Here is a 24,786-nt window from a genome sequence, read left to right as displayed (position 1 = left end):
CCTAATTGGAGAGGGAAGGGCAGGTGATGGAGTGTTTGATGCTGATTCTCCCTTGCATCCAGTCCCTGGAGTGATGGGATGAAGGGAAAACCATCGAGCTGCACCTAAAAAGTAGGAAACCCCTGTGGGGGTTTGAGGGGAAAAAAAAAAGTGAAGGATTTCCAGAGGGCCCTTCCTTCCTGCTCTTCTCCCCCTGAGGTCTGATGTAAAAACAAGGAGGAAAAAAAAATGGGAAATAAGGAGGAGAAACTTTCCAGGGGATGTTTTGTCAGCTTGAGAGGAAAAGGACATGTGAGGCTGTGGCTGCTGTGATCCAGGCACTCTCTCTGAACCCAGTGAATGGAGGCATTTCCTTTTCCACCTTTTTCAGAGGGAAACAAGAGCCTGGCTGTGGTTTGGCATAAATAAAACATGTGCTGAAAGAGCTCCCTGGATTTCTGTCCCTTCGCGCTCAGCCAGGCTCGGATGGATGGAAAATCAGCCCAAATTGCAGAGCCATTATCCCAGTGCTTGGAAGTGCTGATGCCAAGGAAAGCAACCTGGGAGAAACTGGATCCCTGGGATAAGCTGAAGGACTGGTGAATAAAGGGCAGAGGAAAAGCTCCCAAGGAAGGATGAAACTCCAGGATCTCAGGTTTGTACCCACTGCAGGAGAGCTGGCACTGGCTGTGGGGTGAGGACGACTGCACATCTCCCACTAGGAATGAGTGGATAACATCCAGCCTGGCTCTCCCTAGCCCTATTTTTGGCCAGTGGGCACCTCTTTTACTCAAAACAAAGAGTCAGGAAAAGCTCAGCTGAGTTGTCCCAAGCTCTGTGGTTGGCTTCTCCAGACTTTATTCCTGAGCCAGTGCAGGCTGGGGCAGTAGAAATCCCAACAAATTACTTTGTTAATATTCTTAATCCATGTTGGGATTAAGATGCAATTATGATTTGATTGGCTTGGCTCAGGAATAAACCTTAGGATAAAGGCTCTCCCAGCTGCAGTGAGGATCCTAAATTCCTTCTGGTGCCATGAGCCTGGAAGGAAGAGGGGCATGGATTGGTTTGTGTTGGAAAAGACCTTCAAGATCATGGAATCTTGAAAGGGGTTTGATCCAAACCCCATGCAACCTGGACTTCAACACTTCCAGGGAGTGGACAGCCACAGATTCTCTGGGAATTCCATTCACTGCCTTGTCTTAGGTTGCAATACAGGATGATCAAAGGTATCTGTTCTATCACCATCTGTTGAGGGTGGGAGCAGTGATCCTTATCTCAATGGGAGATATTCTGCTAATGGGCCATCCATTGAAACCAGGCAGGGCATTGTTCTTTATCTTTTCACAACCCATCCTTCCTCCAGCCAGTCATTTTCTGCTCATGGCCATTGAGTCCCACTGTGGGACTGATAAAATTACTGCATCCCATTGGGAGTTGCTCCAGCCAGGGGGAAGAGCCCAACATTTCTTACCAAGATAAAAACAGAGGTTTTGGGACACTAAGGGAGCCCCTTCCTCCACTGGACTCCAGAGGAAAACTGGATTTCTCCACATCACCACTGGAGCTCCGGAGGGAAACTGCACCTTCCACAGGAGCACTGCTCCAACTGAGCCACATCTGTCACTGCAGGAGGATGCAGCCACCATGGAATGGGACTGCTGCCAACACCCTGCCTGACGGGTGTCAGGCTGTACTCTGACTGTGTCAGAGTTTGGAGTTTGTTTCTTTGTAGTACTGTATTTCTATTTTAATTTCCCTAGTAAAGAACTGTTATTCCTAATTCCCATATTTTTGCCTGAGAGCCCCTTGATTTCAAAATTATAATTATTTGGAGGGAGGGGGTTTACATTCTCCATTTCAAAGAGAGGCTCCTGCCTTTCTTAGCAGACACCTGTCCTCCAAACTAGGACACGCCTTCACAGGGAAAATTCTTTTCCAATATCCCATCTAACCCTGCCCTGTGGGAGTGGGAGGCCATTCCCCCCATCCTGGTGTAAAAAATCCTCTCCTCCAAGCGCTGTGATGTCTCTCCCAAATGTAGAAACTTCCAGAGGTTCCCTAGGATTGCACTGTGTTGCAGGAGGCAGACAGCTGAGTACTTCCCAAAAAATGTTTCCAGGTGGGTGGGCGGCATTCAGGCTGTCCCTCCTCTTGGGAACAGGGCAGATGATTTTCCTGGCAGGATGGGATAACAAGGAAGTCTCCAATCCCTTCCCAGGGTCACTTGGAGTTGAATGATCTCATTCTATGGAATCTCTTCCATCTCTTTCTCAAGGTTTTGTTGGGATTTTCTACTCCTGGATTTGCCAGATTGGAGGAGGATGTGGTGGCAATTAATTCAACCAGCTTTAATTGGGGCTCCTGTTCCAATCTGAGCTGTCCCCCAGGCAGAAACAGATTCTGACTTTGCCACAGTTCATTCCTGGTGCAGGAGCAGTGCTTCCATTGGAGGGAACACCTGGAGGGCTTAAATTTTCACCTTCCCTCCTCTCCTGTGCATCCCTGGATCTAATACTGGATTTCTGACAAAAACAGGCACAGAATGAACTCAAATATCCCCAAATCCAAATTCTGCTGGGGCTGGGAGTTGAAGGTGGTGAGGGGGCATAAAGGTCTGACTGCTCTTCCAAGTCCAGGAACTTGGCAAAATCCCTTTTTTTTTTTTTTTTTTTCATTTGTCTTCTCTTCCTTTGCCTGTAGGACCCTCCTCTACTAGAAGGCTACAGCCATAATTTTATTCCATTTTTCTTCCAGCCAATTGGGTGTAGGCTTTGATATGTGGCCCTTTCAGTAAAAACCTGGCTGAACTGAGGCTGCATAATCCCTGACTAATTTTTGTGATAAAAAGTTATATTTATTTTTTAGTTATTTTATTTGTTTGATTTTCCTCTATGTTCTCACATTCCAAGGGGGTTGTGCTGGGTCATCCTCACAGGGCCCTTCTGTGTGCTGGGAAAAATAAAATGATACCACAAAAATGACAAAAGCAGCAGAGAAAATTCCTGAAATAGAGAATTGTTCAATCCAGGTCTTCCTGTTTGAGTCCAAGACAAGGTTGTTTGTTATTTGGTGTTTTCTATGGATACTCCTCTGCCTTACTCAGGTGAGACCCACCTGGAGCACTGTGTCCAAATCTGGGATCAGGAGGATGTGGAACTGCTAGAGCAATTCCAGAGGAGGCCACAGAGATGCTCCAAGGTCTGGAGCCAGGCTGGGAGAGCTGGGAATGTGCAGCCTGGAGAAAAGAAGGATCCAGGGAGAGCTCAGAGCCCTTTCCAGTGCCTAAAGGGGCTCCAGGAGAGCTGGAGAGGAACTGGGGACAAAGGATGGAGGGACAGGACACAGGGAATGGCTTCAAACTGAAGGTGGGCAGGGTTAGATGGGATATTAGGAAGGAATTCTTGGCTGTGAGGGTGGGGATGCCCTGGAATGGAATTCCCAGAGAAGCTGTGGCTGCCCCATCCCTGGAAGTGTCCAAGGCCAGGCTGTACAGGGCTTGGGTCACCCTGGGATAGTGGAAGAGGTCCCTGCCCATGGCAGGGGTGGAACTGGATGATCTTTAAAGGCCCTTCCAACCCAAACCATTCCATGATTTTACTACCAGGCCACCTGCTTTAAGTTTGTAAAACCTCTGGATTGAGGCTTCTTAGATTTTCTTGGACTGACTTTGTATTGACCTGCCTACGGCTTTTATTTTTTATTTATTTATTTTTATTTTTTAGTCTTGGCTGAGTGGGTAGAGCAATTTTCCTAATTGACCAAGTGGTTCTGGCTAATTAGCTCTGCTTTTGTTTAGCTTTGTATGGAGCAGCTGTAGATTTGTATAAATAGCAGTACCAAGCCATAATTCAGTGCAGGATGAAGGATTTGTGCCTGTGATCCAAGGACACAGAATAGAGAAATTCTGGCTTGGAGATCTTAAGGAGGGGAAATGTGGGATGGGAGAGGAGGACAGCTAGGGAGTGATTGGATGGGTGAGGCCCTGGCACAGTTTCCCAGAGAATCTGTGGCAGCCCCATCCCTGGAAATGTTCAAGGCCAGGCTGGATGATGATCTGAGTAACCTGGGATGGTGGAAGGTGTCCTTGTCCGTGGCAGGGGGTTGGATGAGATGATCTTCAAAGTCCCTTCCAACATAAACCATCCCACGCTTCCATGAATTGTCTTCAAAACAGGAATTGACATCCACAGGAAAGCCTCCATCCAGATTTTCCCCTGTTGTTCTGCATGGGATTAGTTCTTGTTTTCCTGGAACAGGCAGGACTTGGATGACCCTTGGATGATCCCTGAGATGCATTTCCATCTCAGGCTATTCCATGGAGTCACAGGAGAGAAATCCACAGGGCACAGTGGGAATGATCCCTTCCCAAGGCTCCAGAACTGATCCCAACTGGACAATCAAAATTGGGGTCCTGGTCCTCACAAGGTGATGATTTCTCCTGCCTGGATGCAGCACCAAGGAAATCCAGGAATCCCCACCTTGAGTAATTTAGGAAGTCAATAGAGAGGGATATATTAAGAGCTGGGCTTGAAGTTGGCTTTGCTTCTCCTTCTTGCTGTCATGGCTCCCAAAAAACTTGGCCTGCAGACTTGAAGTGGCCTTGGAAGCTTCTTGTCCCATCCTGATTCCTCAGGATCATGGAATGGTTTAGGTTGGGATAGACCTTAAAACTCCTCTTGTTCCATCCTCTGTGGGTGGGGACACCTTCCACTCACCAGAGTTATTCCAAGCCCCATCCAACCTGGCCTTGGACACTTCCAGGGATCCCAAATTATGTGGACAACCTGTGCCAGGGCCTCACCACCCTCACAGGGAAGAATTTTTTTTTCCCCAATATCTCATATAAACCTTCCCTCTCCATCTATACCATTAAAAGAAAAACAATTCCAAGATGTTTATTGTTTATTCTCTTTTTATGGAGAGCTGACTCATAGCAGGGCTTGGGGGCTGGGAACAGGTTGTTCATGGAATTACACAGGGAATAAAACAAATGGAAGTGAGTAGGAGGAAGATCCAATCCAGATCATCACAGCCCCAGCTCTCTGCGTGTCTCAGCCAGAAATTTCAGAAAGTTTATGGCAAAAAAGTCTTGAAAAATAATAGATTTATAGCTCCAGTGGAATTTTTCCAGTGTCCTCTCTGGAGAAAGTCTGGGATTTTGGATATGAGGTTTTTAGGGATGGTCCTACTTGATCAGGTCAAAGCCATCCTGAGGAGCACACTAGGAATTAAAAACTGTGGACAGCTGCTCGATAGCCCTTGAAATTGTGCATGGATTTTCCATGTGTTATTGCTATAGATTCCATGACAGCTCTTCTGCAGTAATTCCAGTCCCAGGGAAGCTCAAGGGGCTCTTGGATTCCCCCATTAATATCCCCAGTTAGAGATGTAATCCTTTTTGTGACTTAATCCTGGTCCAGCTGGGATTTGGGATACAGGAGCCCCAGAGACACCATAAAATTGGGTAATATCCATACCCAGGGATTTGGGATGACCCTGGGGCAACATTTCCTGCCTTGCTTGGAAGAGAGGAAGCCAAAGGGCAAATTCTCAACCCAGGGCTGCCCACACTTGGATCCTGATCCTGAGTGTCTTTTCCCTGTGGAAATAGAGTTCCTCTTCTCCCAGGGCCATGTGTCCTTAGAAGTGCTGTCATTCCTGGCAAAAAGTGGTGCCATATTTGGTCTCTTCCTCCCTCATAAACTCTACAAAAAAACGAAGGATGGGGAGCAAGACTCTGCAATTGTTTCAACGGGTTTTATTTAGGGCTGGAATATCCCTGGAGCTGGGAACCAATTCCATCCTGCACCCTCTGATGCACTAGGACTGGGTGGGGAATGGCAAAACAGAGGGATAGATGGAATTATCTGGGAATCTTCTGGGATGCCACCTGAGAAGGGATGAGGCAGGTGTGTCACCCTCCAACCACAGGGATGCTGAGTGGATAAAAACTTCAGGAGAAATAACAATACCAGGTCCCATGAGGCCAATCCATGATGCTCCTGTCCTTCCTCATCACTGGGTTTCCCATGTGGATCCTTTTCCAAGGCCATTTTTGAGAAGAACCCAGTAGAAGGCTCTCAAGAAATGAGCAGATCCCTGTTCCTTGGCTTCCAATCTCTGCTCTACATCCAGGAACATTCAACAGCCAGAAGATTCCAGAGGTCAGGCAAACAAAGCCACATTTCCATGGCTCCAACACAGGCCACGTGTAGCGCAGCGTTCCAGAGCCAAGAGTAAAATCCAGGATCAAGTTCTCACCCTGAAGGATGTGAATCAAATGCCTGCAAGGGCCTGATCTCCAAGGATGAACCTAAATTAGGGAAAAAAACACTTGCTAGGAACATCCCTGGTCTGGAACATCATCCACAACATTTAATTAATTGGTTTAATTGTTGGCACATTCCCTGGCAAGGTTCTAGGATGGATCAAGCATCATTACTCCATGGAGCATCTGGAATAAAACAAAGAAAGGATTATTCCCAAGAGACTGATATCTACCTCTTGGCCTCTGTGCTGGAGATGGTCCTGGAAAAGTTGAATTTACTGCCACAGCTGCAGCCTGTGGCCACTGGGACACCTTTTTTCCAAATTTTCACCCTGACCCAGCCAAGCCTTCCATGCTCCAGTCCTGCTGCTTCCATGTGCTGGCCATCCAGGGTGACACCACCATCCTGAGGCTCCTGAGGAAATGCCAGCCATGGCAGTGCCACACCCACACCTGCATCACACATCCCCAAGGCTGGGATGGTAACGTCCCAAAAATCTGGTTCAGTGGGCCAATGGCAACCCCCAAAATGGGAACTGACCCTCGTGCACTTTTGTCCATCATCCCACTTGTCCCTCAAACCTCTCCTGCCAGTGGAGCTGTGGTGGACCACTTCCCATGGCCTTGGAGATCCTCTTCTGGCTGTCACTGAGGAGCAGATCTGAATCCCTAGACTTGGGGATTTCTCTCTGGATCTGTCATCAGTCCTTGGAACTGAGGGAATACATGTCAATCGTGGAATGGTTTGGGTTAAAATGGACTTAAAGACTCTCTTGTTTCCACCCCCTGCCATGAGCAGGGACACCTTCCACTATCCCAAGTTGCTCCAAGCCCCATCCAACCTGGCTTTGAACACTTCTAGAATTGGGGAGTCCACAATTCCAATCGTACTGAAGAACAACACAATTATTTTTCCTTTTTTTTTCCAAAAAAACCAATCAAAACTGGTGAAAGAGCTTTTCCAGGATGCTCCCACTGCTGCAGCATGCTGAGCCTTGGCTTCCCAGTCTGACTTCCAGACTCCTCCAGAGAGTCACCCTGATGAGTCAGGCTGGCCAGTCCTTGTTCCCTGGAACAGGTCCTGCTCTTTGGTCACTGCCTTGTGACACCTGGCAGCGCTGACACACCTCCTGTGGCGCTCCTGGGGCGCGCAGCACCCGAGCCTGGCACGGTGTCACCTCTTGGGCAAGAGATGTGGTTTGTCCTCTCCACACCCAGCTGTACATCCATGGGAGAGGAATGGCTGCTGCTCCTGGGGTTATCAGGGCTCACTTCCCCATCCTGTTGATCTGGTTTTACGTCAGCAGGGTCGGTGGTGTCAGAAACCTCTAAAATATCTGTGAATTCAGAAAAAAAAAGCTCTCTGCAAGAGTTCCCCCAGCTTTTGTTTCCTTGGTGGGTTTTGGTGTCTCTGAGCTTCCTCTGGCTGTGCCTTCACTGTGGTCAGTGGTGGATCCCATTGGATGCTCTGATTGACTTGGATGAGCATCCCCTCTGTTTCAGAGAATTTTGCTCATCTCACTTGGCTCCTGCCAAAAAAATAACGTTGACTCTCAGTCATTTTAATCATCTTTCTTCCACATATTTTTAGATCCTCTGCCTCTTCTGCTTTTCCATTCTCCTAAATCCCAGTCTCTGCTCTCTTCTCCTGCAGGATGGAGAAGGAAGAGATGAGCAGACACCTGATTGCCCAAGTGGCTTCACTCCAAGGGGCTCCTCCTGCTTCACCCTCTCTGATGATTCATGGAGATGTCTGCTATGTCCAGCACTAAACATCCTGGTAACTTTTTCCTTGGAAGCACAAGTGGGGCAGGCAGGCAGGTGGAAGCCCCAGAAGGGATGGAGTGATCAGCTCCAGCTCCACCCTTTTCATGCAGGGAAATTGTAAAGGCTGAGAACGTTTCTGTCTGAGTGGATTGAGCAGGACTTTGAACTGGATGCTCCGTGGAAAAAGGGACTAAGACATTTTTAGCCCTTGCTGGAAGTGTTCAAAGCCAGGTTGGAGGGGCTTGCAGGCAGTCCCTGTCCCTGGCAGGGGGTTGGAATGAGATGGTTTTTAATATTCATTCCCACCCAAACCATTCAATGATTTTATGATTTAAGACTTTGTAGGCAACCAAGTTATGCATTTCCTGTCCCCATGAATATCCAACCTGGTTTACCCTGACTGTAGATTTTGGGAATTCTCCAGGTCTTACCCTGGAAATGGACTTGGCATAATCCACCCAGACAATTCCATTTATTTATGCCACTTGTTCCCATTTTCCTTGGAGAAAACGAAATAACCTGCCCACAGATGCGATGATCAAAACAAAACCCCCACCCCGACATCAGCAGCACTGCTGGCCTGACCAGAGATGAATTAAAGGATTAATCCCAATAAATGGTGTGAATTCCCAGAGTGCTTTCACTGCTCCCTGGAATCACCAGCCCAGCCTGAAGGCGATGCTGAGGTGAGAAAACAACCCACGTGCATTCCTGGCCTCTCATCTAACCCATGATCCCTGCCCACTCTTTCCAAATCGTTGGCTTCCTCATCACTCTGTCCAAAGGCAGGGGAGATTTATATCCTGTCCCCAGGTGAGGGTGTTTTTCCTGGGCTGTGGAGACGACCAGGAGAAGATGAAGTTCTCCCTCCTTGCGGTGCTGGCTTTGGTCCTGTTTGCAGCTCAAGGTGAGGTTTGCTCCTAGATAAAGCACAGCTGAGAGTTTTAAAGGTAGGAACAACCTCGTATCCATGGAAAGAAATAATGGGAGAGAGCTCCTCAGCTCTTGGAATGGTGCAGGTGCTTGTCTGGGGGTTTTTTATTTAGTCTGGGTGTGCAAAAAGTTTATTTTTGATTGGAAATTTTCCTGTCCTACTGGATTTTCATGGCAACAAGACAGAAAAAAGGAGGCAGTTCCCACTGGTCTGCCTTTGAGAGACTTTCCAGGGTGTTTTCCTGTCGGGGTGGTGCAAGGCTGTGGTTATTCCTGAATTTTGATGAAGACAGCACAATGCTCTGTGCTCTGTTCCTGGTCCACGAGGGCCACACCTCCAACATCTGGCCCTGTGCAGCTGTTTGTACCCATCTCCAAAACCCCACAGCTTGCTGACTTCAGAGATTTTGGGACAAATTTGGGGAATTAGGGATGTGGGCTGAATGGGTTAATGGTGGTGGGTATTTCCATAGTAATGTGTTATAGATGGCGCATTTTATTTCATGGAGAGATGGTAAATTAAATCAGAGAGTTTTTAAAGGAATATGATCCTATATCCTCTACAGACCAGAGAGATTAAACCTTTTGCTCATTTTGGAGAGCAGGACAGGCTTTACCAGCTCTTGGAATTGTGCCACACGTCTGGTGCAGAAAAAGAACTCCTCAGAATAGTTATTTCTGGCTCATTGTGGCCTGAGAATACCTTTCTGCTATTTAGCTTTGTTCACTCACCAGAACAGTGATCCTGACAGATTTCCAAGTATTAACAAGGCCCGGGAGACAGGGAGGTTGCCCTCGGTGCCAAAATGAAGCCTGGCCTAATCCACGTTGGATTATCCAGGCAGTAAAAATTAAGCATTCACTGCGTGTGTCTTAGGGCTGAATTCTCACAGCAAAGAGTAAAAAATTATTTCTCCTCTTCTTCTTTGTCCTTTAAACCAGGTTCTGGATTTGTTTTTGGGGGGCATTGGTGTCCAATCCAAAGACAAAGGCGTGGGAGCCTGACTTTTCTAAACTGTGGAGGTCCCAATTAACCCTCTTCATCTGCCAGTGCTTTCTGCCTAATTAGGCTGCAGTTTAATAGTCCCCAGCAAGCAGAAAAAGTGACCCCAGGCACCTTGGGACATCCTTGGAAACTCCTCCAGGAGTCCCTGCCCTTCCCTGCTCCGAGCATCACATCAAACTTGGTGCTCTCAGCCTATCAAATTGAAAGAGGGGAAATTTAGGTTGGATATAAGGAAAATATTCTTCCTGTGAAGGTGGTGAGGCCCTGGCAGAGGTTTCCTAGAGAAGCTGTGGCTGCCCCATCCCTGAAGTGTCCAGGGCCAGGTTGGATGTGGCACTGGAAGGGTGGATTGGCTCTTTCAGCTCCTTGTGGATTTGAGATTCCATGAAAAGTAGGAGATAATTTTTGCTGCTGGCATTGCACAGAATCCCAGGATCATTTAGGTTGGGAAAGACCTCCAGGACCCTCAAGCCCAACCTTTGATCACCACCAGAGCTCTGAGTGCCACGTCCAGGCATTCCTTGGGCACCTCCAGGGATGGGGACTCCAAACCTGCCTGGGCAGCCCCTTCCAATAGCTGACCACCCTTTCCATGGAGAAATTCCTCCTGATGTCCAACCTGAGCCTCCCCTGGTGTAGCTTGAGGCCATTTCCCCTTGTCCTGTCCCTGTTCCCTGGGAGCAGATCCTGACCCACCCCTGGCTGTCCCCTCCTGTCAGGGAGTTGTGCAGAGCCAGAACTTCCCTCTGAGCCTCCTTTTCTCCAGGCTGAGCCTTCCCAGCTCCCTCAGCCTCTCCTGGTGCTCCAGCCCCTTCCCCAGCTCCATTCCCTTCCCTGGACACGCTCCAGCCCCACAATGAGGAGACAAAACTGGACACAGGATTTGAGGGGTGGCCTCAGCACAGAGGGACAATCTGGTCCTGCTGGCCACACATGGCACTAGCCAGGATGGTTCCATCTCCCTCTTCCCTGGTTTTTTTTTTTGTTCCCTGCAGCAAATGCCCTGTACTGCTACACCTGCAACTGGGAGCAGAGCAACTGGAGGTGCCTGAAGGCTGAGAAGTGCTCGGACAAGGACGAGTACTGCGTCACCAACGTGGCCTCCGTGGGGATCGGTGGGTGCTGGCCCTGGGCCCCCTCCTGGGGCTCAGGAATGGGATCTGGGCTCTCACATGTGGGGCTCCAGGTGGCTTTAAAATGCTGTTTATTGTATGCAAATGGTACAGCCATTCAAGGGGTGTGGGTGACACGAGCTCTGAAGCCAACTCTAGTTCAGGTCATAATGCATTACATACTTTTTATTGCAGAGCATCCTAAAACAGGACACCCAATCAATACTTTTACTTATAGCCTATCATAACTATAAATATTACCACATTCTTTTCCAATCATAAAAGGTTAGTTTGTTGCAGTTTAAGCTAAAAGTTGTTTTTCAGTTTTGCTTGCAGTAGAAAATGTTTAGATCTTTTCTCTACTTGCAACATGGCATTTTTGTATGCCTGTGAAAATCTTTTGGCTTGGTAAAAACATCTTTTGTTTGAGGTGAATTTATCCTTTGCTCAGAGTCATAAAAGCCCCTTCCAACTCACTTGCTCTTTGCCTTCAAGTTATCCAGTAAGACTGGTTCAGTAATTCTTCTATATCAAAACTTGCTATCATTTCTATTCCTTCTTCAGAGTCTACATTCAAAGATCTTTCTGTCAAATTCTTATCCTTCCCAACACTGAGGAGTCCTTGGGAAGCACAAGTGGGAGGTGAAACCCTTCCTAACCCAGCCTGGAAGGTTTGGGTTTGGAATTCTCCTCCCCATTGTAAATTGAGAATTTCCTGTTGTTTTATTCCTGCATGGAAAATCAGGGCACATTGAGAGAAGGGAGAATAAATAAATTTGAACTTTGATTCCTGGGAGCAGAGCCCAAACCCAGCCTGGTTGCACCCTCAGGGAGTTGTGCAAAGCCAGGTCCCCCCTGAGCCTCCTTTTCTCCAGGCTGAGCCCCTTTCCCAGCTCCTCAGCCTCTCCTGGTGCTCCAGACCCATCCCCAGCTCCATTCCCTTCTCTGGATGTGCTCCAGCTCCTCAATTTCTTTGTTGCCATGATGGTCCCAAAACTGATCCCAAGATTTGAGGTGTGGCCTCACCAGTGACAAAAAAAAGGGAAAAAAAAATTACTTCTCTGGTCCTGCTGGTCACACTATTTCTGATCCAAGCCTGATATGGAGGAAACAGGATTATTTCCCTCAAATGGAGAAGCCTGGAAATGTGATTGAAATCCAGGAATGAACATTGTCGTTGTACACATAAAAAAGTCTTGAGAATCCTTGCTGGGAAGTGCTGGATGCCCAGCATGGATATGGAATTCCTTGTGTAGAGGTCACCAACAATTCCTGGGCTGTGGTAAAAGGATGGATGGGACCAGGGTGGGGCCATGGGGGGACCAGGATGGGTCTCATGGGGATCTCTGGGGACCAGGATGGGTCTCATGGGGACCTCTGGGGCTGTGATGGGACCAGGATGGGTCTCCTGCTGATCTCTGGGGACCAGGATGGGTCTCATGCTGATCTTTGGGGATGAGGATGGGTCTCCTGCTGATCTCTGTGGCCATGTGAGGACAATGGGACTCATCAACCCAACTGCATCCTGCACAAGGATCACTCCACAAACTCCACTGCTAATCCCACTCTCTCCCTTCTCTGGGCCAGGCTTTTTGTCCCTTTGGAAGAGGATCACCAAGAAGTGCTCCAGCACCTGCCCACACCACAATTTCCTGCTGGGCCTGGCCACCTACACCTCCTACTGCTGCCAAAGCTTCCTGTGCAACCTGAGTGCGTGCCCAGGGCCCCGGCTGGCTCGCCCCTGAGCCCCATCCCGGGTCCTCCTTCAGCTGCTGGGAGAAAATGGATCCTGGAGGACTGGAGATCTTGGCCAGATCCCCCCAGGAGGGTGTGGACATCAAACATGAGGGATAGATGAAGTATTGTTGTCGTGGTCTTGTCCTGTGGTGTCTCCCAACCTTTCTGCTCGTTTTTCTTCTGAGCTCTGTGTCTCCAGCAGCTCAGAGCTCTGAGTGTCACGTCCTTGGATGCCTCCAGGGATGGGGACTTCCATTTCTGTGAAGAAATCCTTCCTGATGTCCAACCTGAACCTTCCCTGGTACAACTTGAGGCTGTTTCCTCTCATCCTGTCCTTTGTTCCCTGGGAGCAGCCCTGGCTTCCCCCTCTTTTCAGGGAGTTTTGGAGAGTCAGAAGGTCCCCCCTGAGCCTCCTTTTCTCCAGCCCCAGCTGCTCCTGGTGCTCCAGACCCTCCCCAGCTCAGTTCAAGTCTCTGGACACTCTCCAGTCTGTTTTTTCATGCTCTGTCCTGCAGCTTTGGGAGGGAGATGCTCCTTCTGCACTTCCTGCACCTCCAGAGGGGTTTCTCCTGGAATTTTATCCTATTTGGGGTGAAGCTGGGGTCACAGAGTGGAATCTCCTGAACAATAATAACAACCCCTCTTATCAGCACATCTGTCCCCACCTCCACTTCCAGCATCCTTGGGAATCCCTCAATCCACTTTGCTTTGCTGTTGGAGCCAGCAGCTCCCTGGATTCTCAATTCCTGCTGCTTGGAATTGTGTCTTCCAGCAATCCCTTTTCCTCAGACATCCTCCAAAGCCACAGCAGGGTCACCATGGAATATCCTGAGCTGGAAGGGATCCACAAAGATCATCCCAGTCCAGCTCCTGGTCCTGCCCAGGACAATCCCAACAATCCAGCCCTGTGCCTGAGAGCTTTTCCCAAGCACTCCTGGAACTCTGTCAGGCTCGGTGCTGTCACCACTTCCCTGAGGAGTTCCAGTGCTCAAAGACTCTCTGCATGAAGAACCTTTTCCTAAAATCCAGCCTAACTTTCCCTGGCACATCTCCAGTTGTGTCCCAGGCACCAGAGAGAAGGAATTGGTGCCTCCTCCTTCATTTCCTCTCATGAAAAGCTTTTACAGAATTTGGGTCCAGCTGCTGAGGAAACTTGGAGAGGTTTAGAGGGAAAATAGAGATTCCAGATATTTGATAGAGATGTTTCCAGAGGATGCAGAGAAAAGAGGGTAAAAAGGGGATGGAAAAATAAACAGTGACAAGACAACAGAGGTTTTTCATTGCCAGATGTGTGCTCTGAGCGCCTCTCCTTTCTCCTGAACAACACTTTTTGGAGGAATTTTGCTCTGGAAAAATCATGGGAATGTCTTAACCCGAGTCAAAGCTCCCAAATCTGTAAAACATTGCTCAGCCAAGGGATGACGCTCGGGGCTGTGCTTCCAACCCGAGCCTGGTAAACAAGGGGACAAAAGGGGCTTTGAGCTGTGCTGAGCAGGGCTGCCTCAGGCTGCACGATTTCTTCCCAACTTCTGCAAAACAGGGAATTTTCAGGGGTGTGTCTCTCTCATTTATTAATCAACTCCTGCTTTCCTTCTCCCCCTCCTACTTTGTGAAGGAACCTTTTCCTCTTATTTACAGCGTGATCTCTTCCCAACCCTCTTTGGGAATTTTTATTTCCCACCCTAAAGCAATTCAAGCCCCCTCCCTTGCCCTCAACCCAAAGCTCTTAATTTACTCATCACACAATATTTCCTCATAAAAACAACAAACAAAAACAACAAACAACAACAACAAAAAGGGATTTGTGTGGTTTTTTTCTCCTGCGTGCCAGAATTTTTCTGCTCTCTGAAAGCGCTGAGGAATCCCAGTTGGACAGACTCTAATAATTAATATTTCATTGGGTTGGATTTATTCTTCCTGCAGTCGTGGAGACAGAGGCTCCCCCAGCCTGCAGGAATACACAGGGAATATTTTTTTGCTGCTTTAAAGCAAAACTGTCTGGTTTTTTTTTTCTTGATTTGCTGTGCCTTTGCTGAAGAAAAACTTCCTTGTATCCATGGATAATAGAAAGGGAAAAAAAATCATCCTGGGCATTGTTGAAGAGCAAAGGGTTGTTTTTTAATAACATAAAAAATAAAGAGAGGAGGAGGTTTAGATGGGATATTGGAAAGAAAATCTTTATTGGGAAGGGAGTGAGGTGCTGGAATGGATTGCCCAGAGAAGCTGTGGCTGCTCCATCCCTGGCAGTGTCCAAGGCCAGCTTGGATGGAGCTTGGAGCAACGTGGGATAGGGGAAGGTGTCCCTGGGGGTGGCACCGGGTGATCTTGAAGGTTTTTTCCAACCCAAAGCATTCCATGATCCTGTAATTCCCACTGCAGCTCAAGGATATGGAAATCCCTCCTCCTGTAACGCCAACCAACCCCGGTGGTGATTACTCCTCCCCAAGACATCTGAGCTGGGCAGGAAGGAGAGGAGGGTGTGATTCCCAACCACTAATTCTGAGCAGGAATTAGGGCCAGTGAGACCAAGGAGAGATGGGAATCATTAACACAGAAAATTCCCCTGAGCTGTGTCGTGCAAGGCAACATCCACCCCCTGGATTGGGAAGGTGTTTGGAGGATCCAAAACAAAAAAAGGGTTGTAAAAAAGTGTTTCTCTTCACTCCAGACTGCTCTGAGCTTCTCTGACCCCAAAGGTGAAGATGCTCCAGAGGCTCATCCCGGTGTTATTGCAGGAATTTGGGGAGGGAATACCCAACCTGACGAAAATAGAAACAGAGGGGAGGGGGAGATACTGTCCCCAGTTCATGGGAAAAGCTCCTTGGAGGAAGAATTCCCTGAGCATGGCACTGAAAGAGGCAGCACAGAACAAACACAGAGCCCTTTCAGCGGCTGGATCACGTGGAACCGAGATGGAGCAACAACTCCAAATGGAATAATAAATGCCTGGCTGTGGATAATGATCAGTTTAAAAACCTCAGGGACGTGTTGGATGGAGCTGTGACGTGGCTCCTTCAGGTCCAGGATAGTTTGTCACCCTTCATCTCTGCTATCAGAGCCACCAACAGCCAAATCCCATGGGGAAAATTTATCCCTGTGCCAATCCATGAGTGTGGGAGAGGCTGGGAGGGAGGGAGGAATGGGGCAGAGCCATCAAACCTTGGAAAAAGAATTCCCAAGGCAGGGATCCATGGAAGAGGGGACACCACACGTGACCAGTGACCACCCCACTGTCCCCCTGCCACCCCCACCATGGGAAGAGTGGCAGGAAAACCCCAAAGCTCCTCCCTGAGGCACAGCAACCCCAGAGCTGTTTCCTGACTCTCTGCAGGGTTGAGGTGCTCGTTGGGGTTGGGGGTTCTGGAGTGACCGGCTGGATCACCAAAAAAAAATAAAAATAAAAAAATCCAGGGAATGTGGAGAGGGGAGAAGCAACCTGGCTGCTCCCAGCAGGTACCAGGGGTGGACAAACACATCTTTGAGCTCGTGACACTTTCCTGCTGGGAGTTTGGGTGGAAAAGGTACAGGAAATGCAGCTTTGGGGGGAAAATCCAGCTTTTTGGGGAAACTGGAAGTTTTCCAAACCAGGAACTGGAAGCTGAAATCTCTGGAGGTGTTTGGGGTCAAGATGGAGCGAAACAAAAAAAAAACCCAAAAAACCAAAACAAACACACAAACAAAAAAAAACAAACCCAAAAAGTAACCCAAACAAATCCAAAAACAAAACAAAAAAAAAAACAAACAAAAAACCCAAACAAAAATAAATTAACAAAAAACCCCAAAACAAACAAAAAATGTTTTAAAACATTTTAAACCTCCTTTTATTTTTTTTTTAATTTTTGGGATCATGAAGCACATTGGATTTCCAGCATTCCAGACTGAAATAACTTTTGGGGATTCGTGTCCTGGCCTCATCTAAATGCTGGATGCCTCAGTCTGTGTCTGCCCCCCAAACTGCAGATTTTGGGATGAGTCTCCTCCTGACAGGACAGCACCTGAATGGCTCCATGGACACCCCAAATCATTCCAGAGGTGCTGGCCAAGTGAATCCAAAGGATCAACCCTTTCCATGCCTAAATGAGTGGTTTTGAATCCCACACTGAGTGAGGAAATTCAACAAATTTAAAACAAAAAGTGGCAAAACTATAAAAAGCCCACCCGCCTACGAGGTGGAATTTGATGAAATTTGGCACTTTTCCATAAAATCTCCACGTCTGGGGCGCTGATGAATATTCAGGATTGCGGGAAGGGGAGACATAATAATAAAAAAAAACATTTTGTCAGGAAATTCTGGCTGCTTTCCAGCACGGAGAGCCAGACAAAGCCCACGAGAGGGAGCTGCTGCCTCTGTCCCACGGAGAGAGGCTGATCCTGGAGCAATTTCCAGGGGGAAAAAAGCGAGCAGCAGTGTGAGGGATGAACTGGCTGGGCTGGAAACAGCCCAGGGAAGGATCCCTGCAGGCTGTGGGTCCATCCTGCTGATTCCAAGCGAGCTGACAGCAGGTCCTGCCCATTCCCCAGTGCCTGGAATCTGGGAATCTGCCTTGCTTTGGAATTTGGGATAACTCTGGAGCACCCTGTGCCAGAGCAGGAGGCATTTCCAGGCGAATCCCAAAGCCCTGCAAGGTTTTAATGCAGAGTTTGGGCAGCTTGGAATGGGGTGTGACCCTCTGTCCCACTCTTGGGGATCACCAAAATTGTTGGGATGGGCCTGGTAGCACGAAGGGAACTTTATTTTCTTCATGAAGTTTTGGGGAGTGAAGAGGGGATCAGATCAGGTGGGGCTGTGCCTTTTTGGGTGACTTTTCCTGATTTTCCCATGCAGTGACTCCTTGTGCAGGTTCCTGCCCCTCGAAATTCCACTGGCTCCCTCCAGAAATGGTCCCAACCAAAACACGGGGCTAGCATTGGAATAATAATACAAATTCCATTTTTTTCCTCCTCTTCTCTGAGCTTTCACCCTGTCTTCAACCTGATTCCTTCAGCAATTCCAGGGAAATGGAGCAGGGAGGAATTTCAAAGGTTTTTTTGGGAGATTGTGGTGCAGGTGGGACCTCAAACCCATCTTTTCCACCTGTGCCTGACCTCTGGAAGAGCCACTCTGTGTCTGACTCAGGTGATAAAAACGGAGATAACAACTCCAGGTGACCTTAGGACTCTTTGGACGTCTCTCCCTTGGGAATGTTTCATCCAGGGGTGACCTCAGAGCAGGATCAGGAGGGTCAGGTTCCCACCCACAGCCTGTTGTGGCAACGCTGGGGCTGCTCCCACCTCGCTGCCTCCTCCAGAAATGCTGTTCCTTGACTCACTGGAAAGCTTTTGTTGGGAGTTCTCTTAGGAACCAGGCCTGCAAACAGTGCAGAAAGGCATCCCAGCCCTCCTCCCACCACACAGGAGCTGGATGGACACACGGAGGTGAAGGTGAGGGTGTGGCCATTTGGGACTCACTGGATTTGGAGGCACCAGGGTGACAGGTTTTACGTGGGATGAGGTTGCCCAGCAGGGTTTGGATTGGAAGGAACATTAAAACTCATCCCTTTCCACCTCCTGCCATGGGTTTGGACACCTTCCACTATCCCAGGTTGCTCCAATCCCATCCAACCTGGCCTTGGACACTCCCAGGGATGGGGCAGCCACAGCTTGTCTGGGAATTCCATTCCAGGGCCTCACCACCCTCATAGGGAAGAATTTTTTCCCAATATCTGATCCAAATCTCTCCTCTTTTAGTTAAAAAAATAGTTTCTCTTATCCCTATGCTTATAATTCAAAGCTTTTCCTGGATATATCCTTGCTGTAGGGTTGGATTATCTGCAGACAGATTCTCTTCCCAAGGTTTGCTGCCTGCTGTGGGCCTGATGGGTTCAGAGCAAGCAGAGCCTGGTGGTTTTTTTACATTTAACCGCATTTCACTCCCCAAAACACCCCCAGTCCCCAGGGTTTGGTGGCACAAACACAGAGCTTCCCCTGGATGCAGCCCTGCTTCCAAGGAGACCGTCAGGAGCGGTGTTCACACCTCCCAGGCATTCCTGAAATTGCCTTTTCTCTGCAGCAGGAGGGAGATGGGTTGGAGGCTGTCCCATCAGTGTCCCCACAGGTCGTGTCACCTCCCACACCAAACCCTCCACCCTAAATTTGGCGCTGCAGGAATGGGAAGAAGAGAACACGTGAAAGGTGCCAAGGGTGAATCCTGCAGGGAGAGGCTCCATCCAGGCAGACAAACAGCACAGGGCAGGGGATGTCCCCCAGCTGCGAGGACACGTGGCACAGGGTGCTGGTGGCACCTCTCCATCCCCAAACATCCAAATCTGTCTCCTGGGCATGGCCTGGGAGGAGTTTCTTGGCACAGGAGTGTTGACAGTGGGAAGATGCCAAGTTTTTGACTGATTTGCTGGTGTAGAAGTTGATCCACAGCTCTTCTTCATTATCAGAGGACTCTATGATCCTGCCCAGGATCCCCAAGTGCCTGAGAAACCCAAAGGAAACAATTCCTGAGGATTGCTTGGATGGTGTGGGGCAACCTCCTCTTCTCTGGCCACCCTTCCCCAGGGGAATGAGATGGGTCAGGTGGGGTGGGCAGGGGATCCCACCCCAGGAAATCAGGAGCAGGGAGGACAGAGGGGATGTATGGCAGGATTTTAGCTCTGGAAGTGCCACCAAGGCACTGCTTGGTGCTGTGGAGGAGAGGAAACTCCCAGGATATCACTGGAAGCCATTCCCAGGGAACAAGGGCAGAGCTTTTGGCCTCCAGGTGCTCAGGCAATCCCAAATTTGTTTCTGTTGGCACTTCCTCCATCCCATCTCCCTTTCAGCTTGGAGGAAAGTGGATTTTCTTCCACGTGGGGAGGCAGGGAGCAAAACCAGGGCCTGATGCCAAGAAATGGCATTCCAGAATGTTGTTCCAGAAACGGAAGGATGTTTCTGGAAATTTTCATTGACCTCTATTTCCACTGGAGATCCTCTTTCCTTCCTCCTCCTTGAGCAGTCATTGGGCTGCAAAGTAAAGCTGGAGGGAGGCTGAGGAACCAAACGCATCCCTCTCCCATGCCTGTGACTTTGGGAATGCCTCTCCCAGCTCAAACTCAACTTTAAGGCTCTGGAATTATCTGCTGAAACGTTTTAAAGCCCCTTCAAGACCTGGTTGTTCTTTTCCTGACATTTTAATGGTTTGGGAATGAGTCAAAGCCTGGACACGATCAGGATGGGGTGAGCTGTTCCTGCCGTGCCCTTTCCTTGGCAAGCAGGTGGTGCCTGCAAAGCCAGGGTGGATTTTCAACCCTTCTGTTGCTCCCTGGATCATGTGGGTGGATTTTGATTCCCATGCCCCTCCCAGGCTGCCATCCATGAGGTTTCCAAGCCCTTGTTTGTCAGCTGGGCTCGGAGAGGATGCTCTGCCAATGGATGGGTTTGATTTTGGCTCTTGAGCTGCCCTCACCAAACCCCAGGGGTGGTGGGGAGAAGCCAAACCCCAGCTGAAATGTGCAGGGATGCACCTGAGCTGGATTAATTCCTCTCCCTCCTTCTGTCCCACCCTGAAAAAACCATTCCCAAAATAATAATAATAATTAAAAAAAAACCCAAACAACCACCCAACCTTGAACTTTCAGCCAACCCTCCTGGCAAAACTCCCATCAGCCCTTCCAGTGAAGAACACGATTGAGTTCTCAGATAGGGCTGTTTGTTTCTGTGCCCTGCTGGCCACACCCAAGGGGTTGGGATGGTTTCAGCCAGGATTTTTCTTGGCTCCCACCAGCGTGGGCTCTCCCTGGGGACAGACAGCCTTGCCGTCCCTGGCTGTGGCTGGGGAGGTTTCAGCAGGGCCATTACACGAGGTGTGACAAGTTTCTGGACGTAACAAGGACCAGCCCAAGCTCTTGTTCTCACCACCCAACCGGGCTTTTGATGCCGTGCCCGGCTGTGGCAGCGGGAGAGAAACCGGAGCGTCTGGATCTTCCCACGCGTGGGCTGAGCTTTTTCCACTCCTGTTGAGTTTTTCTGCTCTCAGTTGGGAACTTCTTGTGAAAAAACCCGACTTGGAGAAGCTAAAATAAATTAAGAATTGTGATAGCGTGAGGGGGAATGGATTATAACTGGAAAAGGACGGATTTAGATGGGATATTGGGAAGGAATTCTTCCGTGGGAGGGTGGTGAGGAGCTGGCACAGGTTTCCCAAAAAAGCTGTGGCTGCCCCATCCCTGGAAGTGTTAAAGGCCAGGTTGGATGGGGCTTGGAGCAACCTGGGATTGTGGAAGTCGTCCCTGCCCATGGCAGTGAGCTGGAATTCAATGATCTTTAATTCCCTCCCAATCCAAACAATTCTGTGATCCCACGAAGAGCAGACAGATTCTCTGTGGAGCTCATCCCACATCTTCCGCAGCTCAAAATAAAATTATTTCTCTCATTTGATTCCCAGCTTTCACCCAACCTTGGAAATTCCAGCTCTTGGCTCCAGTGCAGAGGATCACTTCCATGGCTGGAACTCCCATCATGGAAGAGGTGAGCCAAGAACCCAAAGCACATGAAAACGGGCAGACATGGGAAATGGCGGTTCTTGTGGAAGATGACCCAAAATGCAGTAGACTGAAGCTGTCTTGGACACTTGGGGATGTCCTCAAAATGCCACCAGAACCACACCGGCCTGGCAGGTTTCAATGACAACTCCCTTCATCCTCCCGGATCTTAAAGTTCAATTAAAAAACACTCACAAAGCAAACACAGAACCCCCACGGTGCTCACAGAGGTGTGAAGACAAACATGACAGCTGCCACCTGCTTGTCTTCCTCAAACCCTGGCCAAAATATTCTATGGCAAAGATTTTGGTTGTCTTTTTGTAAATATTTATCCTGGCATGGTAGAGATTCACATCACAGGCCAGGATTTACAAAGAGGGCTCAGAGCTTGTCAGGGCCTGTGGGATCATGTGGTGCAGGGGACAATCCCATTTTAGCTCCTGCCTGTTGACTCCTCGTGTTATGAAACAGGATCAAGAGGGTTGGACTTGGACAAGGGGAAAGTCCCACTTTGAGTGACAAAACAATGTCAGATGTGGGATTTGTCAGGGGTTACTTCTTCCCAAATGTGGTTGCAGCCTGTGGTCCCCTCCTTGAGGGGGACTGGAATTAATTATTTTTGTGAAATTCCAAGAGAATGCTGGATTTTTTCCCCCTCTCTTTTCTTCTTTTCCTCCTATTCCAAACCCCCCTCTTCATTGCCCTTTTCCCCTCCGATCCCCAACATTCCCATTCCTGGCTGTGGAGATGCCACCATGGAACAACAAACCTTGTCCCTGGCTCCAAGGGGGATGATTCACATCCACAACTCCCCTTCCTCCACAAAAAGTGGGATGGTTACATCCAAGTGGCTTCCAAGGAGCAGCCCCATGCCAGGGCACTGTCCAGGCTGGGGTGTGCCCAAGCCATGGGGTGGCGTTGGGCTGGTGCCTTGTTTGATGACAGAATCTGGATCTGGCCTTTCCATCGGGGATTTTGCTGGGGGTGTGAATCACTGGAGGTTGACTCTGAGCTGTTTGATGTCGCTCCAAGCTGATGGGGCTGAAATATCCCTTAGGATCTCGGAGGCTGAGGGAATGTGATGAAATGGCTTCGGTTCCTCAAGTTCCTCAACTCTTGAGATCAACAGGAAGGCTCCTGGGGAACATCACAGCTACTGAGTTGGATGGCACAGAATCATGGAATGGCTTGGAAGGGATCTTAAAGATGATCCCCTTCCAGCCCCAGGTGTGGGCAGGGGTCTCTCCCACCACCTCATGGTGCTCCGAGCTCCCTCCAACCTGGCTCCAACCTTGATCAGCTGGTGTTTCACCCACACATGGTGGATTTGGGCTGCTCCTGTCCTTCCCAGCCTCTGCCATCTTCCATGGGAATGTGGAGCTGTGTCCTGTTGTTTGGAGCCTGCCAGAACAGCTGTGCCAGATGTGCTTTGGGAAAGGGAGGAACACAGCAGGCTGCCTGCAACAGCAGTGGAAATAAAAATGTCACACTGGGATTTTCCTTTTTTTCATGTGCTTCTGAATCCCACAGCCTCCCACTTCTGCTTCTTCACCAAACCCTGCTGCCACTGCAGGTCCAGATGAAGCAACCCAGCCTTCCCTGACCCTGCAAGGAAGGAGGAGAGCACACAACCAGCTCAGCCTGGTGCTGTCTGGAGTCAGGCTGGACCTCTTGCACCATCTGTGTGACTCAGGCACACCATCCACCTCCCCACCTCACCCATGGCCTCTCTTTTCCCTCCTCAAGCTGCACTCCACAAGCTTGAGCTGAGACGGAGATTCCTCCCTGAGATTGGAGCTGCCTTCCAGACAGGAAAAAGGGGAAAAAGTGGGAAGCACTGACATTTAAACATCCCTGGATCTGGCTCCATCCCATCCCTCCATCCCTGGCTGAAACCACGCTTTGTCTGACTCCAGTTACACAAAAAGGCCTGGCCTTGCACAAGGCATTCCCAAAGTCTGGCACAAACACCCTCTGTGGCTGCCAAGCCCCAAGTGGGTGAAGGTTCCTTTTCCCTAAAACTTCCAGGCCCTGCTCACTGTTTAATTCCCTTTGTGACACCCACTGGGTGACACCCAGCAGGTGACGCCCACCTGGCCCAGTTTGTGCTGCCAGGCTCACCCTGCTGCCCTCCCCTCACCCTGCTTTTTCCATGTCCCTGGGAGATGGTTTTAACACCTCCCCGCTGTGTTCTCCTGGCACCATCTGCACTCCCACTCCCTCAGTTGTCTTTGCCCTGGATTTTCTTCCAGATCTCCTCAGCCCTTGCTTGGAAAAGCGGGATTCTGCTTCCAAAGGCACCATTCCCTCCGGAGTTGTGTTGCTGCTTGGAGCCCAGAGCCCTTGCACTGGCCCTGGGCGTGACTGCAATGCCAACAGGGCCCAAGAATAGCCGGGATTTGGGACCTGGCCAGAGCCTGGGATGCCTCCCAAAGCCTTGGCAGCCTCCTCCAGGGACACAGGGACAGGGGTCAGGTGATGCTCTGGATGCTTTCCCCATCCAGGAGCCCTCAGTGGGGTTAAACTGGGATTTGGGGCATCCTGAACAGGGTCTGCACAGAAGAAAATGTACATTTTCCACACAGGAGGGACTTCCCTCCCATCCCATCTTATCCCTTTCCCTCACTCTGCCTGTCCTCAATTATTTTCCCCCCAAGCTTTGTGTGTTTGCCTTGAATTATTTCGCTTTGCACCAATATTTCTCCACTCCCTCCCTCCCTCTTTCCACTTCTGTCTGAAATATTAATCTTGTTTATTATTATTATTATTATTAACCTCCCCTCTCTCTAATCTATTTAAAAGCTTTCTCACATTCTCACTTCCCACAGCCCATTTCTCACTTGACTTTTTTTCTATTCAGCTGCACTTTGCTTTAACAGCCTCATTTATTTACTGCTCATTTATTTGTTTTAATTCCAAAGCTTTTCTTCTTTCTTGTTGTGGGCTGTGTTCAAGCTTTGCTCCCTCTTCCCACTGAGGAGCTGCATTTTTCTGCTCCATTGGCTCCGAGATGAGCTGGATTTGGGGCGATAATTCATTTTCATTTTGGGATTTTTGATGGGGTGGAAGGGAAGGAAGTCTCATTTTCCATTTTTCCAGCTGCCTGAGACAACTCTGGTGTTATACATTAAACAAACATGTGGATTAATACCTGTTTTTTTCCCTCCTTGCTCCAGCAGATCCCATTTCCTGCCTGATGTTTTTCATTCCTGCATTTATAAGGAATCTTGCTCAGAGAGAATGCTTTTTTTTCCCCAGATTATTTCTGAAATATTGTTGCTGCATTTCGTGTCACGTGGGCCTTTCTCATCCTCCCCAAAAGATGAACAAAATAGTTCAAGATTGTTGCTCAAGGTCAGACCAGAGAACAGAATGGAAAACTTGGAAAATGGGGGGCTCATCCCCTCCACCCTCTGGACACCGAGACAGAATCACTGAGGGTTGAAGCTGCTGCAAAAAAAGGAGGAATTGGGC

The 24,786-nt window shown here is 49.1% G+C and overlaps 1 protein-coding gene across 2 annotated transcripts; it reads left to right on the top strand.

Moving 5' to 3' along the window:
- Window positions 1-312: 312 nt before the first annotated feature.
- LOC117007601 (lymphocyte antigen 6E-like) lies at window positions 313-13,056 on the top strand. Of its 2 annotated transcripts, XM_033080889.1 has the most exons (4): window positions 313-634; window positions 7,905-8,030; window positions 10,952-11,071; window positions 12,656-13,056. In XM_033080889.1, exons 2-4 carry the CDS (start codon window positions 7,994-7,996, stop codon window positions 12,811-12,813), a joined length of 315 nt encoding a protein of 104 aa, XP_032936780.1. In that variant the 5' UTR covers window positions 313-634; window positions 7,905-7,993; the 3' UTR covers window positions 12,814-13,056. The 2 variants fall into 2 exon arrangements, with proteins under 2 accessions (XP_032936780.1, XP_032936773.1); XM_033080882.1 differs by lacking the exons at window positions 313-634; window positions 7,905-8,030 and adding an exon at window positions 8,292-8,924.
- The last annotated feature ends 11,730 nt before the right edge of the window (window positions 13,057-24,786 follow it).

Source organism: Catharus ustulatus, chromosome 1 (assembly GCF_009819885.2).
Source record: "Catharus ustulatus isolate bCatUst1 chromosome 1, bCatUst1.pri.v2, whole genome shotgun sequence".
NCBI lineage: Eukaryota > Metazoa > Chordata > Aves > Passeriformes > Turdidae > Catharus > Catharus ustulatus.
Note: the sequence above shows the minus strand (reverse complement) of the source record. Positions and strands in the feature narration are given on the sequence as shown.